At 42.5% G+C, this 16001-nt stretch overlaps 1 protein-coding gene across 3 annotated transcripts in view; it reads right to left on the bottom strand.

Moving 5' to 3' along the window:
- Positions 1 to 16001, bottom strand: part of plekhm3 (pleckstrin homology domain containing, family M, member 3) — a 34562-nt gene that overhangs the window by 16665 nt on the left and 1896 nt on the right. For 2 of the 3 annotated variants that reach the window (XR_010166161.1, XM_063888352.1), the window contains exons 2-4: positions 14547 to 15521; positions 7438 to 8550; positions 24 to 169 (exon numbers count right to left, since the gene is read on the bottom strand). Coding sequence is in view for 2 of the 3 variants with exons in the window: in XM_063888352.1 (XP_063744422.1) it covers positions 24 to 169; positions 7438 to 8550; positions 14547 to 15069 (1782 nt within the window). In the remaining variant the exon portion in view is untranslated. Of the gene's footprint in view, positions 1 to 23; positions 170 to 7437; positions 8551 to 14546; positions 15522 to 15750; positions 15864 to 16001 lie in introns of those variants that run through there. The other variant, XM_063888353.1, reaches the window with a different exon arrangement.

Here is a 16001-nt window from a genome sequence, read left to right as displayed (position 1 = left end):
TGTGTCTGAGTGTGTTTTCCCACCTTGTGTTTGCTGGTGTCCCAGTTGTGCAGCAGGCGAGCTGGGATGAGGAAGCAGTTGTCCTGATGGCAGCTCTGGCAGTAGTACCAGCCGCTGTAGTAGCAGACCTTTGCCTTTCCTTTGGAGAGACCGACTGGACGCTGACACCCTGAGGAGAAAGTTGTTGGGTCAGTTTATACGTGGGTATCATAATATCTTATTATTACATACATATATGATACTTATGGTGTCTGAATATATCTGGAATCATGAGGAAACCAGGTAAACTTTAGAGAAAGTGTCAAAACTTGGGATCAAATGAGAACAAACATCTTCTTAATCTTAGCGAGGAACAAACAGCATGATCTTGGAGACCAAATTAATGAATTGAGAAATGCCTTAGTGTCCATGTATTGTGTTAACGTGTTGCACATGTCATCTTTCAATGCCAACAATCTACTGGAGCGGAGATCAGGAGATAGCAAAGGTCGTAGACTCGCCGTTAATATGTGTCAGTTTATTGCCCCTCACTAAATACCACACTAATCCAGATTTGTAAACCTGCAGATAATAAACAAGATAGTCTAAGTTTAAAAAGGAACTCTGACCCCAATAAGGTAGTATGTTGTATCATGACCCATATTTACTGGATGAAAAGACATTTCTTGATTTTACTGCAGAGTTGTAGAGAAATCCTTAAATAGAGGCGTTTGTTCTGATCATGGCTCAACCTCAAGGTTTGTTTCACTAAAGACATTCCCATAAAGTTTTGCGGCTGAGCCTTTTTTTCAGGTCTGATTGCAATTATCCATGTGGCACAGTATAAAATGTGGATGAGGTCATTGCGTAAATTGTGAGGGGTGAGCCAGAATTAGCCACGTTTACCCAAACCTCCTGAAGGCAATTGAAAGAGAAAATTGTAAGCCCAGGAACAAATCATTTCTTTGTTTGTCTATAATAAACTTGTATATGTGTTTTCATCCCAGAAGAAGCAAATAATTAACTACAACTGCGTGTTGATATTTATCTTGAACAGTTTTGCTCATTTGCCAATGACAATGACATGGTTTCTCTCAATCTCATTTGTACTATCGCATCTTGTGCCTCTTTATGACTGGCTGGCTCTTTACCAAACTTTTTTAGTGAGGTGTTAAAATAAATCTATAAACCAAATACTAAAACAAGTCTGCCTCCTATAAGTTTGTGGTATAAACCTATATTCAATAAAAGTCTCTATCCCAGAAACGACATGCTGTGTTCTTCAGAAGTGCTTCAATGGTGGTTTGTATGACTACAGATGATAAGCAATTTTATCGAGATCTGTATTAGCAGGAAATATCAACAAGATAACTTGCTTTATTTCGGAATGGAGAGGCTCAGGAAATGTGTAGGGAAAGAATTTAATCCCATGTACATCATTCAGTTTGTCCTAAACGCAGAAACCACAATTCACATCCATGCCTGCAGGAAACTACCTACCAAATGTCCTTGAAGAGATTCCTCAGGTTGTAGAGTCTACATTTTTCCAGTAGTCACAACACAGTGGACTTCAATGGGAAAGGGTTTTGTAGACCTAAAACACCAACAGATCCTAAGCTCTACTTAACCTGATAGCTGCTCCTCTGTCTGCTTTGTCTTCTCTACGCTTTAAAGTTCATCATACCTCCAAACACCCGGACCTGGTCTATGATCACACACACAACAGCTGAGCACCACGGCACTGACACAGGTGTCCCTTATCCAACACAATCTCCTAGAACATGGAGCCTTGAGGAAAACAGCATGTGCAGAGGAGCAGAGAAGAAAAGAAACAGAAGATGTTTATCTAGGTTTTAAAAAAACAGCGGCATGTAAAGCTACAGACAAGAAGAACGACAGAGGAAGAGAGGCATGTGCCAGCGTGTTTGTCAGTAGTGCTTCAACACAAGAAACAACGCAGACTGACAAAGGGGAAGCAGAAAAAAGGCGGCTATCGAGAGATGAGAAGAAGAGATGAAGAGCAAGATCAAACAAGGACAGAAGAAGGCAGACAAAGGGATGTTAGGTCAACTACTTTTCTATCATAAAAGAAGATCTGATGTCTGAAGAAGGCAGACAATGGTCTAATCAACAATGAGAGAGGGATTTCTACTTTAAAGAAAGAAGACTGAAGTAACAGCCTCAGTCAGACACACACACTGGTGTAGAGTTGGAACAACCTGTTGGTTTATTTTAGCCTGATTGAGCTTCTGGTGAAAGAGAAAACTGCTTTCATTAAATTGTTCAAATTGCACCACCAGTTGTCCGAAAACACATTCTGGTTTTTCACAATTTGGGTTTATTTTTGGTAAATATTTGCCATTAATTTAATTGCTTAGAATATTTTTCTGCTAACTGATGCAGGCAGACCAATGAATCGGCTTAGCTTATTTCAAATATATTGTATAAGTAATAAGACATGATGCCGGTGTTGTTTAGAAATATTCTAAATTAAAGAAATATATATAATATTTATTTACCTGAAAGAAAAATGACAACCTGATATTCATATCTAAATTTTCCCAGCTTTTGGATATTTCAATTATCATAATAGGTGGGTGCGGCTTACAAACTGTTCAATAATCATAATGTCCCCCAGGTTAAAGGAAGCTACTGTAGGCATATCGTACTGTGTGAGGCAAATGGCTGCATTATATAGTACTTTACCAGTCTTTGCAACCCCTCAAAGCACACAGAGGCAGAGGCTGCCATGCAAGGTGCCACCTGCTCAGGGGGGACTAACATACACAAACACTCACACACTGCTGGCCCCGCCATCGGGAGCAACTTGGGGTTAAGTATCTTGCTCAAGGACCTTGACACTTTGGGCTGGGGACCGCACAACAGAATTTCTGATTGGTGGACAACCACTCTACCTCCTGAGCCACAGCCGCCCGGCATATAGAGTCTGCCAGTCACATGACCCTCGTCTTGCATGTCATAAGGGTCCTTGTGGAGGATCTTGTTAAGTTTCTGCTGTATGGACTCAACCAAATCTTTCATTGTGCGAAGGCCCGGGTTGTCTGGAGCTTTTTGATGGGCGTCTTGAGAAAGGTGTCCTTCTCACTCAGAGGGATAACACATTTTGTGAGAAGAAATGTGGCTCAACTTGTACAAACCACATTTATAATCATTGAGACATTTGATCAAAGTGAGTTACACTCAGCTGTGTGCCTGACAGATCCATAAATCATCCATTCTCATCACTTTCCAAAGTTTAGACAAGGGATATATTTAACATTCTCACTTTAGATGGAAAACAACAAAGTCTTATCTTATTTAAGGACCCGATGATCGAATACATGTGTGTAGCTCTGCAGTATAATTAAAGCTGTGAGCTCATGTTGTTGTTAGGGTGCATGCTGTTTCAAAAGAACCACGGTCCACTGGTCAGAAGCCAGCAGGCAGCAGGATGGTCAACAGTCAGAGAAACAGTGTGTCACTTCCAGGAAAAAGCTGACCACTAGGCCGGCTTTCTGCCCAACTGTGGCCTTGAATTTGGTCTGCTGCTGTTGGGACCGGAGGAACAAAGACACATACGCCTGAAAACATTTGCAAACTAAATAACTACCTTTAACCCAAACCTCAAATTCTATATCATGAGACAAGAAGAGAAAACACCCAGACGTAAAACATAGATGGATGTGCCAAAGTTAGTCAGAAATGAGGCTGTACAGTAGAAAAGGACTGTACAGCCTCAACAGATAATGCATGAGTGACTACGGAAGAGGACAAGATGAAAAAAACCACCACGAAAGAGTAAAAATCTGATGCTGACCAAAACTTTAACAAGCAGCAAAACAAAGTCAAACAGGGAGCCCTCTGCAGAATTGCTTTCCTTGTTGTCAATAATTAAGTTAATTAAATGTATTTGTCATGCTTTTATTTTGAAGGCAGCTTTTGTTATTTATTGGCGACAGGTGGAGGTTGGACTAGAGCACCAGAATGGGCATATATATATAAGGATATTCTTGCCTGGATATAAGATAATTCCTTGCGTAAGATTTGCTATCTGTTGCCTCAGTTTCATTTTTAAAAGTTAATTTTCTTCTTTATTTATTTATGATTTAGCCGTTACAATAACATTAGACTAAACCAGTAAGGACACCTGTGATGATGTGTAAATAAAAATATGTATATAGCAACTAATAACTGCTTATTCAGTATTTGTAAAGGGATAAAGATTGTTAAATAAAATATAAAATTTGATAAAAATACATATTTAACGTATATACAGTATAAGACTGTTTGTAAAATAATACAAAGACTAGGTGTCCACTGTGTTAGGCACTAGATTTTCCTCTGACACACTACAGCACTCATGAATGCTCCTTTCTTAATGCTGAGTCCCTATTAATGCTCTCTGCTGCTAACTACTTCCTCCATTATCAGCACAGAGTAACAACTGCTTTCTCCACTCCTCTCTGATCTTTTATGGCTCTTTTTTCTGGGACAAAAAAAGGAGGGACAGAGAGAAAAGATGAATGGGAATTCAAACGTAGCTCAAAGGTCTACCGTTTGTACCGCGGCTCTCTGTAGTGAGAGAGGGTCACTTTGACCCGCCGGGGTGAGCGTACGGTGAAGAGAGAGAGATAGAGAGACGCCGACATACAGGAAGATAGAGAGAGGGATGACATCGGAGCGAGGAAGGGGCTCACACTTTCATCTGCCCGCCGCTGGTTTTAAACCACCACACCTCTGAGTGACTGTGTGTGTGTGTGTTTGTCTGTTATGAACACGTGTGTGAATTAAAACTGAAAAGACGAGAGAAGCTTGAGCTTTGATGTGTCTCATTCACACCAACCAAACACTCAAATGAAAATGTGCACAAATGAAGAGTATAAGTAAGACAGTGTGTGTGTGTGTGTGTGTGTGTGTGTGTGTGTGTGTGTGCCTGTTTGTTTGTGTGTGTGTGCCTGTTTGAGTGTGTGTGTGTGTGTGTGTGTGTGTGTGTGTGTGTGTGTGTGTGTGTGTGTGCCTGTGTATGTGACTGCCAGACTGCCAGGATGTTTTAGAGAGAGAGAGACTGTCCATCTTTTGATGTGAGCCCACCTCCTACTTTCTGGATTCCCTCATATCTCCTGATTCCCACTTCACCCAAACTCCCCCCCCCCCCCACCCACCCACCATCCCTCATATAACAGATTCACATGGTCCATCGGGGGCCTGAGAATGTGCTCCACTGCAACGGCAGGGTTCACCAAACCTGAGGACACACTCACAGTGTGTGTGTGTGTGTGTGTGTGTGTGTGTGTGTGTGTGTGTGTGTGTGTGTGTGTGTGTGTGTGTGTGTGTGTGTGTGTGTGTGTGTGTGTGTGTGTGTGTGAGAGAGAGGCAGGGGGGTGATGGGGCGTCAGGGTCTTCAAACAAACACTAACCGTTTCCTTCAAAAGGAATCCAAAACGCATCAGGTCCCATGTGTAATTAGTTTAATACATTTTACATTTTGATGTTAAATAACCAATCACTGGATATGTATGGCTGGACGTAGCATGCATATGCAGAGGGCAGACTTGAATCAAGTTCAAAGAGACACTAAAGTAGCTTAGTGAACATCAAGAGATCGTGTTTATATTAGTGGCTTCATATATGAATAATACCATATGGATAAACAACAGAACATCAACGCTTTTGATGAATTATGTTGGTTTCCTGGTCAATAGGAGCACTAACCTGGCCATCTACGGCCTTGAGACCCACACACAACTTTGCATATATTTTAAATTATTAGAATTTACAATGACATCAATTCTTCACATTTGAGAAAGTGTGTCAGTTTTTGATACATAACTGAATACATTGTTTAGCAATGCCAAGCTGGTATATTACATTTCACTGACACTATATATTACCCTACATCTTTGTCAATCCCCTCGCTCCGCTCCTCAAAGAGTGCTAGAGGCTGCAGAGATGTCACTCTGTATATCACAGAATAATTGAGGTTTTATATGAAATATGGGCAAAATCTCGAGAAAACAGCTGCCTGTTATGGTGGAAAGGTGAGAGCCAGGGGAGAGCAGTGAATAAAAAGAGGGAGATATATTATCCACAAGTTAACTAAAGTGAACGTTTTTATTTTAATGCTGGTAAGAGTGAAATGTAAAGATAAGATTCTATAAATGTATATAAACACAATCACTCTTATAATAACCAGTGGACTCAAATGAAATTGTAATGCCTAGAACTGAAATGGTGTAAAAGTATTTTTTCAGGACCTGCTAGGGAACACCGCAGGAGACTAAGAAGGGATACAGTCAAATAAATGAGAGGGGGGGATAAAGGGAGACAAAAAGAAGGAAAAGCTGTGAGTCTGAATGAAGCGTTGAAAGGGAAAAGAAAGAAAGGGAGGAAAAGGAGGGAAATAAACGGATTGAGAGAGCAGAGGTGTGCTCTGTATAGAAAATGGTCGTATCCAGCTGTCCCTCCCATCCAGCTCTACCCAGAAACCCTTCAATCAAACAACCACGATCAAGCCTGACCACTGTAGCATCCCCAGGCCGCTTTCACTCGCTCTCATTCATTCACTCATTCATCCATTTTTCCTCTCCTCCGGTGCTTTAAGCCTGCCAATTATCATCAGTTGCCCCCAGACGGCCTCTGTCCTTGTTCCTGTTTCAGCTGGCCTTTCAAACAGGCCCTGCATTAATAAGCCAGTTGTTACAAATAAAAAAGGGGAGGTGAGCGGTGATTATTCAAAGCCCTCCTAAAAGAGAGCGAGGGGAGAGAGAGGAAGCCCTCGTTTCACACCCAGGGAGAGTAAAAGCACCGCCTGCCATTTATGGGGCAGTACAAGAGCCTGGTATGGAAAATAACAGCGGTGATAATAAAGGAGAGAGAGAGGCTGTAATGGTTTAGGACATTAAAATAGTCTAATTCTATAAAACACACAGACTCCCTGATAGGAATAGGTGAATGTATTTTTAGGAGGAAGCATATTTCTGCTCCACAGGGTACAAATAATATAAACCCAATTAAATGTTGTCAATGTAACAAAAACGACAAAGAGTTTGACCAAAGGGAATCTGTTTTCCTTTTGTTTCGATACGCTGAAGAGAGAACTTTCTTTGAGTTTAACACCTGGACGTAACAGCGTGATTCTGTGACATCACATCTGCTTTGGGAGCCAATCGTGGTTCGTTATGCAACACTGTGTCCCAGAAACTTAAACCACCAGTCCACCTGCACTGAGAATACATCTACAGTTAAAAAATAAGCCCAGATAGAAAAAGTGCCTAAATACTGTTATTGGGAAGCCAGTTAGGTAATGAGTCTTGAAGATTGTCCATGCCACGTCGACATATTTAACCTTAAAATTGCAGCGGAAGCATAAGACTAAACTGTGCACAACAACCTCATTTGGCTAAAAGAAAAGAGGAAAATGGAGTGTTATCAGTGTGTGAGTGTGTGCGGGTCATTTACCTGCACACCTGAAGCTCTGAGCAGTCAGGCCCTTCTCCACAGCTAGACAGGTGAGAATACTGAGGAAGCTGGTGGTGACGGACTGCCGCTTGGCTCTCTGGGCCTCCCGCTGTCTCCTCTCCCTGGATGGTTTGGATCTCAGCAGAACTCCCTGGAGACCTGGAGCTCCTTCTCCTGATTCTCCCCCTTCTTGTTGGGCAGGCCTCTGTGCTGCCACCGCCTCCCGCAGGGCCTCCACCCACTCCTGGGCCTTGGGCTGATCGTCCGCCTGAAGTCTGAGCACGTCTTTGGGGAAAACCACGTGGAAGCGGCCCCCTCTCTCTGTCCACGGCTCTCCATTCTCGGGGTCCTGATCGTGCTGCACAGCTAAGCAGGAGGACAGGGTGTACTGGTGGACAGGTTTGGACACTGACCCACGGCCCTCGGTAGGGAAAGCCCGGAGCGTGGATCTGGTCAGGACGAAGGTAAAGGCTCGCCAGTTGTTCCGATCCGTCACCTTGTGGAGCAGGCCAGATTTGAGGACGTCCTGGCAGCGTTGGGTGAACAGAGGCAGGGTGGTCGGTCTGCTCGGGACAACAGATGTAGACTGGAGAGGGAGTGACGCCTCTGATGAGGAGGGGGTGTCGCTGTCACCGTCTGGCCTGGTGTCGAGCCCTGACGGAGAGGGTGACGAGGACGGTGACATGGGTGCAGAAAACTTAACAGCGTGTGGCTTTTCCACGCCGCTCTTACGCTGGTGGTTTTCCTTCCTTACGGGTCGGACTGCCTGCACCCTCTCCCACATCAGCCGCCTCCACTCCACGGCCTCCCATTGGCTGGCCGCCCTCAGCTGGAGACGTGTGCTGTTGAAGAACAAAGCCTGGAGCGTGCGCGGGTCTGCAAGCTGGGGCATCTGCCCAGCCTGGCTGCAGGGTGCCGGTGAGATGATGCTCTGGCAGTGTGACAGAGAGCAGGCGGTGCCCAGCTGGCGGTTGGCGCTGCTGTCCAGGGTATAGATCCGTAGCTCACAGGGCGTCAGCTCCACGTGGCAAGGTGTCCAGCGACCCCGGAGCCCCTCGCGCTGCTCCATCTCACCCTTCTTCACCACACTGCTGCTGCTGCTGCTTTTATCAGCTGCACAGAGATACAGAGCAGAGAAGAGGGGGTAATCAGACACCGACACTCAGGATGACCACAAATAAGATAACAGGATAATAGTTTTACTCTGGATAAACACCTTGATCCTGTCCAAGAAGGAGCCAGCTCCAATACTGTTACTTATGTCTTAAAAACAAAAACAAATGGACTGTTCTGTCCATTTTGATACTAATAACTTCTCTCACTGGAGGTTCACCTTTAGCCAGAAAGACCAGTTTTACAAAGTATGTGTCCGTCTGGATGTAGGTGAAAATTGTTAATGGGTAACTATTGTTTTTTCATCCACATTTAAATAGAATTGGTTAAATAAGCCACTCAAGAAATACATTTGATAGCATAGAAGACACTTCCTTATAAACTAAGATAATGTCTCTCCTAAGATTTCCATCAGGAGAAGTAGATAAATGTTCTTTCTTTGTCTAATCAGGTTTCTTTGGTTATGTTGACATGGCTTGTAGCGTGACACTGTATGCTGCTTGTGATTTTGGAGCCCAGTCTATTGACTGTCAGCTTCACACTTATGACCATGACTCTACTGGCATCTGAAGCCATCCAGACCCAGACCCAGAGTGACTACAAAACCCGTTAAGGTTCACAAAACTCTCCTGTAAATCAGGCAAAACACAGCCAGACTTTATACAGTCTTAGAAGACATCAGGGGGATATTAGTTTTTGCTGAAAATAGAGTTTTTTACCATGGAGTCCGGAGTATCTATAGTTTGAACTCAAGTACACAATCAGGTTACTATGGACTATGTTAGCAAGGCTGAATCCATAACAGTGAAATGCATCTTTTGTCCTCATTTGCCTTCGCAGCTTTTTCCACTCAGCATCCCTAAATCCTTAGGCGTCTGATGGATATCTGTCTAGATGGGCCAGTTTCCTACACTACGGTCTTTATTTGAAGCTTGCGCCTCTGACAAGAGCGTTGGTATTATGGTAGGAGATAGCCTGGTGCCGGTGATTCTCTGAGAACGTTTTCTTGTAGCCAAGGCAGGAAGAAGCGGTATTGTTGAAGAGGCCACAAGGCAAACTGTCTCATTGTCTTAATCTAGAGGCCAGAGGCACACCCTCTCTCTATTTTGCCCTTTTCTCTCCTTTTTCCATAGTTTGCTGTTCAGGAGGTTTGTTTTACTCTCATTTATGTATTTCCTTTCTCTATACTCTTGTGATTGTGGAGTGTTTTCTCTTTGATAAAGGGAGGGGGCGTGATCAGCCGTGATCTCTGCTAGGACATAAATTGGGGCCACACTACTGTGCTCTGCTGCTTCCACTGGCCTGCTCGAAATGATGCTTTTAAAAATGGAATAAATGCCAGTAGAGATTTATTTAACAATTATTTATTTATCGATTGATCTGCAGGATCATTTCTAGATTAATTGTTTGGTCTGACATGTTCAAAACAGTAATGAATGTCCATCCCGGTTTCGATTTAATTCTGATGGAAATTGGAATTTTAAGGCCAACAAATCAACAGTGAGACATACTGATAAACAAAGAACGATCACATGTAGAAATAGATATTTCACATTCCAGCTAACAACTTTATATCAATGTACCCCACCGTAATATTAAATAACTTGCAGGTGACATAAGATCCATATTATGAAAAACTTTAATACGGAAAAATCTATTCTACATGAGAAGGCAACCTAAAAAAACTGTATTTCTGCGACTTGCTTTTGCATATTTGCTACTTATACTGCATCTAAAAAAAGACAATATCTGCCTGCCGATGTCTTTGTGACGCTCTAATAATCGGCACTTTCATTTACTCCTCCACTTTTTAAAGTTCATACATCTGGGGACCTTTGCATGCTCTTTTTGAAGTTCATAAAAAGGTCTACATGTACTTTAGCAATGACTCTGTGTCACATTTCCGAATAGCTTTATAAAAACAAACATTACAACATGCCAGTGGCCTGTGGATGAATATTTGTGAACATCAGCCATCTTTCACTGGTTTAACCACACAGGGTTTCACCTCACAGAGGAAACCCAATACTGGACAAAGATTTCATCATTCTGGAGAGTTTTGTTTTTAATCACAGCCTGCTGGATCTTCCGTCTGAAAGAGGAACAGAGAGAAGAATCTGCAAAAACTAGTAGAGTATGAAACAGATGACTAAAAATGAATCTTTAGAAATAAAGACAGGGTATCAATGACTGTAAGCATCTAAATAACACTGAAAACAGATGAAGGTACATTTGTTTTTAAAGACAGTTGTTTAGATGTGGATAAAAATGTATCCCATATTTAATCTATATTTCATGCATGCCTTTAGGAAAAGTTTCACATTGAAATAATATATATATAATCTTGTTGAAACAATGGATGTATGTCACCTAGAAATACACAAATAAACCTTTTAAAAAGGCAAATTCAACCCAGAAATAACCTTAAAATACAGACGTTTTTGAGGTTTACTTAAAAATACAAACAATCCCCTTCTCCTAAACCAATCCAACCAACTGATTTAATTGTCAGCCCCCACAGGAGCAGACTAATTGGCAGATATTGCATTTGTTTCTTTAGTGTGCTAAATCACTCAAGGAGGGGATAGGAAAAGCTAAATTCTTCACAGCTCTGAGTGCCTCATCAATCTTATCAAAACAGCAGTGGACATGGTGTCAGTCCGGGTCTCGGACTTTGCATGCTAACAAACCTTTTTTGCTAAAGGAACAAATGAATATGCAAATACGTTTTTAGTTGGAATCAAGACTGGCTGATTGGCAGTCTTTACGCTTGGGAGGGTCGAGATGAGAATTAGGCATTGTGGCGAGGGAAACTGCTCTGTTCAATTAGCCTTCATCTCCACCTGGTGGGGTTTGACGTCACACTCTAATAGTAACAGTCTAATAAACACATACGAGCCTTCAACCAGCATTAACACTCTTCTCTCAGGGCTGCACACTAACTATCCAGCACTGCTGCCCTCGGGTCAATCAAACGTCCTTAAACAAGCAACCTTACCCACTGATAAGTTAGCAAAACATAATACTGCATGTCGCTTTGCAAGCTAACACGGCTTCCTGGATACAAATGCACACACAGACCGCCAATGAAAAAGCAGGAGCAGACACACACAGGTGCACCGTCCACTCTAAAACACAGCGCTTATACTGATCAGGGGTAAAGCTATCCCAGCATGCACTAGGTGAGGGGTATTGTAGGGTCAAGCACTAGACAGGTGACAGGTGTTAAGAACTTTAACATACTTGGGTAAGTTTAGAGAGGGTGAGGCGGCCTGCTTCGTCGCATGAACAAGCCCGCAATTTTTGGTTTTCCCAATTCATGACACCTTTTTTTTATTATTAATTTTTTTTATGTGTTCTGCAGAGAAGAGAGGCTGGTGTTGGTCACGGTTTGGAATGAGAGAAAACAGGACACGGCGAATATCGGTCATATTTTTGTTTTGGAAGACCTTAGTTAAGGCGGCAGCCGTGCATTGCTTAGGCAGCCGAGCTGTAAAGTGCTGCGGGAAACTGCTTTGCTACAGTGGATTGAACTGTGTATATATATTAACTCTTATCTCCACACATTTACCTTACATGTGTTATTTTTCCCCAAAAACATATATCTGACGAAATGGAAATTGATGTGTGATTTATTTTCTATTGCATTTCGGTGATGGAGGACATATATAACATTGTACATTTACACTATATTATTATTGCCTTTTTGTACATTTGTATATTTCCTTTTCCTTTTATTCATTTTCATTCATTTTATTTTCAATTTATTTTTTAGTTCTAATTATTTGTATTTGTTTTGCTTCTCTTTGTATTTCGCTGCTGCAACGCAAACATGTCCCAGTTTTGGATAAATAAAGTACTTCTGATTCTGATTTCCCAAATTAATTCATTTGTGTATGGTTTGATTAAACATTGGTAGAATATTCTTAGATTACTATTTATCAGACCTGATTCTGACACACCACTTTATTAAAAATAGGTCAAACACGCTACAAAGTCTAAGGTATTCCATATAGTTTGTTCAATGTTATCTGACTCCAGAATGAAAAGCAGAAGGGGTTTCTAAGAGTTGTTCACACCTGGCTTTTATTTAGTTAAATTGCCATTTAAATAGATAAAGATCATTTTTAATACAAATTGTTGTATAACAGTGTATTTGTTGTTACTGTTGTGTTTAAAAGCTTCAGGGCATGTTCACATTATCAAATCTGGCACTTTTTGCTGGACGTCCGTTTCTTTTTACATTTACACACAATAACACTGTTCTAAAGTTACTCAGTGTTTTAACCAATTTGTATTGTCATTAAACTCTTAACTCCAGATGCAGATTTCTATAATAATGGCTGCAAGCACAAGCTGTTTCCTTGCCTTGACTTTGAGCTTTAATGAGTATAAATGTACTGATGAATGCAACAACATATGCTACCAAAAATAGACCAATTATTCATAACAATAATAATATATAATCATGAATGCAGTGGGCAATGTGAGAAGACATAGGAGCTTTGATAAAAAGCTACACATACAGCCACTTTGTCTGGTCCCATAAATACGTGTGTATATAATAATGATCACCATTTCCATTTCCCATCTAAACATCCCCAGCTGTCACTAATGGAAAGACATGGCTGATTTAAATCACTCTCTGCTTATTACCGGCCTTTTCCTACTTCTCTCCTTTCAACGCACATCGAGCCAAACTAAATAGCCTGATGCCTTTTCACACATATGCTAATACTAAATAATCCTCCCAGTATCAGGGGCCGGGTAATTGGGTTGCCTCTTCTCTCGCCTCATTTGAGTCCATTTGCTGACAGGATTACAGGCTATTATCCCTCAGGATCGCTTAGGATCTCCTTAGGCCTTCAGATGGCCAAAACACACAAACAAATGGTGTGTGTGCACTGTGTGTATGTTTATGTCTGTGTGTTAGGCTCTCTGTCTGAACACTGACTGTCATAGCACAGCTGTGTCATTTCAAGTTATCATCATCTTCTATCATTATTGCTTTCTCCGAGGATGCTTCAACATAAGTACAGCATACGCCCCGGTCTGTGGCACAGACAGTCCGAGACTTCTGTCCTCTGAAAGGCCCTTAAAAAGGCTGAGAAAGCTTTCCGGTGAATGGACGGTCGATCAGAGTGAAGGAGGAGGGGGAGGAGGTGTGTGTATGTCTCGGACAGGTGGGGACCAGACTGTTGGTCAGCAGAGGAAATTACATGTTCTTTACGCAGTCAAAGCAACGACGGCTCTCCATGTGACAAATGCCCAATCAGGCAAACACTATGACACTCAAAGGGTCAGCTCCCCCCACATTAAGAACTGTGTAATTTCCCATTTAACTCTGAGGATAGAGGTTACATTTCTCAATGGAGGTCAATGGGATTGTGTTTGCGGTGCTCACAGCATTAAAAAAGCATGTAGAAATCTCAACAGCAAAATGTGTCTTCAGTTTCTATGGCTCATCCATAGTTATACTCAGTGTTACAACAGCTGACTCAGTGTGCAGGTATTCAGTATGAACTCTGACAACATGGTACATTTAAAACATTACCAGAGAAGATATTGTTACAAAGTATGCTATGAAATAATATTTTCTTTGGTACAAAAAAGATTTGTCAGTTTTGGATAATTTTTCTTGACTGAAGGGTAACAAGCTCATTTTGATTGATTTTCCCTTTTCGAATGGACACGACATAAAGTCCAAGATGTGTAACAGGTCAAAAATATTCTCTCTGGTGAACCAATTTCACAGTTGACATCCCTTATCCAAAACGTTCTACATGTGAAGACTTATCGAGAAACTCAACTGCAAAAGAAAACAACCTGTTTCTATTTGCTTTAATAAGAAAATCTTTACAATAGGCACAGCCATTCAAATTGCTTGTCAATTTTGTAATATAGCACACAAATAAAAAACACTCAAATCTTTTTAAGTCCTGCAAAGATATATATTCATAAAAGCTGCTCTCTACATGATAGCAGAGTAAACTCACCCTCTGGCTGGTGATTGAGGATCATGTTCTTCAGAGTGTTGCAGTCCACAGTGGGAAGTCCATTGTCCGTGTATGCAGATGGCCGGTAGTTGACGTCCGACCTGGACCGGTTGTGTCCTTTCTTGAAGGCTGAGTTGGACGAGGAGTTTGCCGTGTTGTTGGTGCACTCCTTGCTTTGGGCCGCCAGGTCGTTGGTGGAGCGTGCTCGGCTTCTCTTGCCATGCCTCAAGCCCATCCCCAGCCCCAACACGCTGAAGTTGTCGGCCCAGGCCAGACCCAGGGGTCCCACCTCCGTCTGCTCTCTGGCCAGCAGGCCCCACACACCACTGGAGCTCAGCTTCCCCAACGCGGCACTGGACACTTCCTGCAGCTGCTTGGGCTGCCTGGACGGCTGAAGGGTCCCTGTCTGAGCCAGACTCGGACCTTGGCCTTGCATCCCACCCATGCAGTGGAGAAATTCCTCAGTGGCCTCTAGAGCTGGGCTGATATCGCCCACCATGTCAAGCTGCTCAAGACCCTCCATGGCTGGGCTCCTGAGCTACAAGTCCCCCAGCTAGATGGTTTTACAACCTGGAGACGAAATTCCTGATAGCAACATCCACATGTCCAACAGAACAAACTGACAGTCAGCTGGTCTTATGCAGGCCACGACAGGAGGGAGGAAGATCCAAATAGCCCACAGGCTTCACAAACCGCTTCCAACGCCAAGTCCTGCAAGTGTTGGTTTCAGCGTGCCTCTGGCTCTGGAGGGAAATTTGACTGCCTCTCGAGGGAAAGCTACTGAGGTTTTCTGCCAGAGCCTGGGATTCCCCAAAATCAAGCCAATTTGGGTGAGAAACGCCGTTATTTAGCCAGATAAAAACACTTAGGGCAGACAAACATTAAATTCCCTCCGCACAGAACAAACTGTTCAGGGAAAAGCTATTTTGGCCGTGCAGGTGGCTGTGCAGTCATAAGATGGCAACTGTGGCTTCACTGTAACACACAGAAGACAGAAAGAGGAAATGGTTAAGAGGAAGCATTCCGAACAAAAGAAAATGGGAACACAGCTGACAGTGAGAATACTTGGCTTAAATTATATATAAAACAACTTGTGCTCAAGGTGCTTTCTGAAATTATAAACAGAGGCTTTTGCCACAGAAGTTGAACAAAGGATAATGAAGCCTCTAGCTTAAAAATTAAAAGAATGAAACTACTGACCCACCTAAAATATCTCCATCACACCGGAGCTTCACAGATTGCTTCTCAGCAAATACAAACGATCATCCCCCCAAAGTGTTCTGATGAAACAATACTTGACTTCCTCCTCGGCTCTTTATCACTGGACTGAGCAGCAGAGAGGAAGCAGGCCTGGGTGGGGTTCCCATCCATCTGCCTGTCTCTTCTGATTCCCTCCACTCATCTGTCTCTCTCGTGCCCTCTCTCAAAACCTCTTTCTTTTTTTTGATTTGTGCT

This window comes from Eleginops maclovinus, chromosome 7, assembly GCF_036324505.1.
Source record: "Eleginops maclovinus isolate JMC-PN-2008 ecotype Puerto Natales chromosome 7, JC_Emac_rtc_rv5, whole genome shotgun sequence".
Lineage (NCBI taxonomy): Eukaryota > Metazoa > Chordata > Actinopteri > Perciformes > Eleginopidae > Eleginops > Eleginops maclovinus.
The sequence above is the reverse complement of the archived record's forward strand: the minus strand, read 5'-3'. Positions and strand labels throughout refer to the sequence as shown.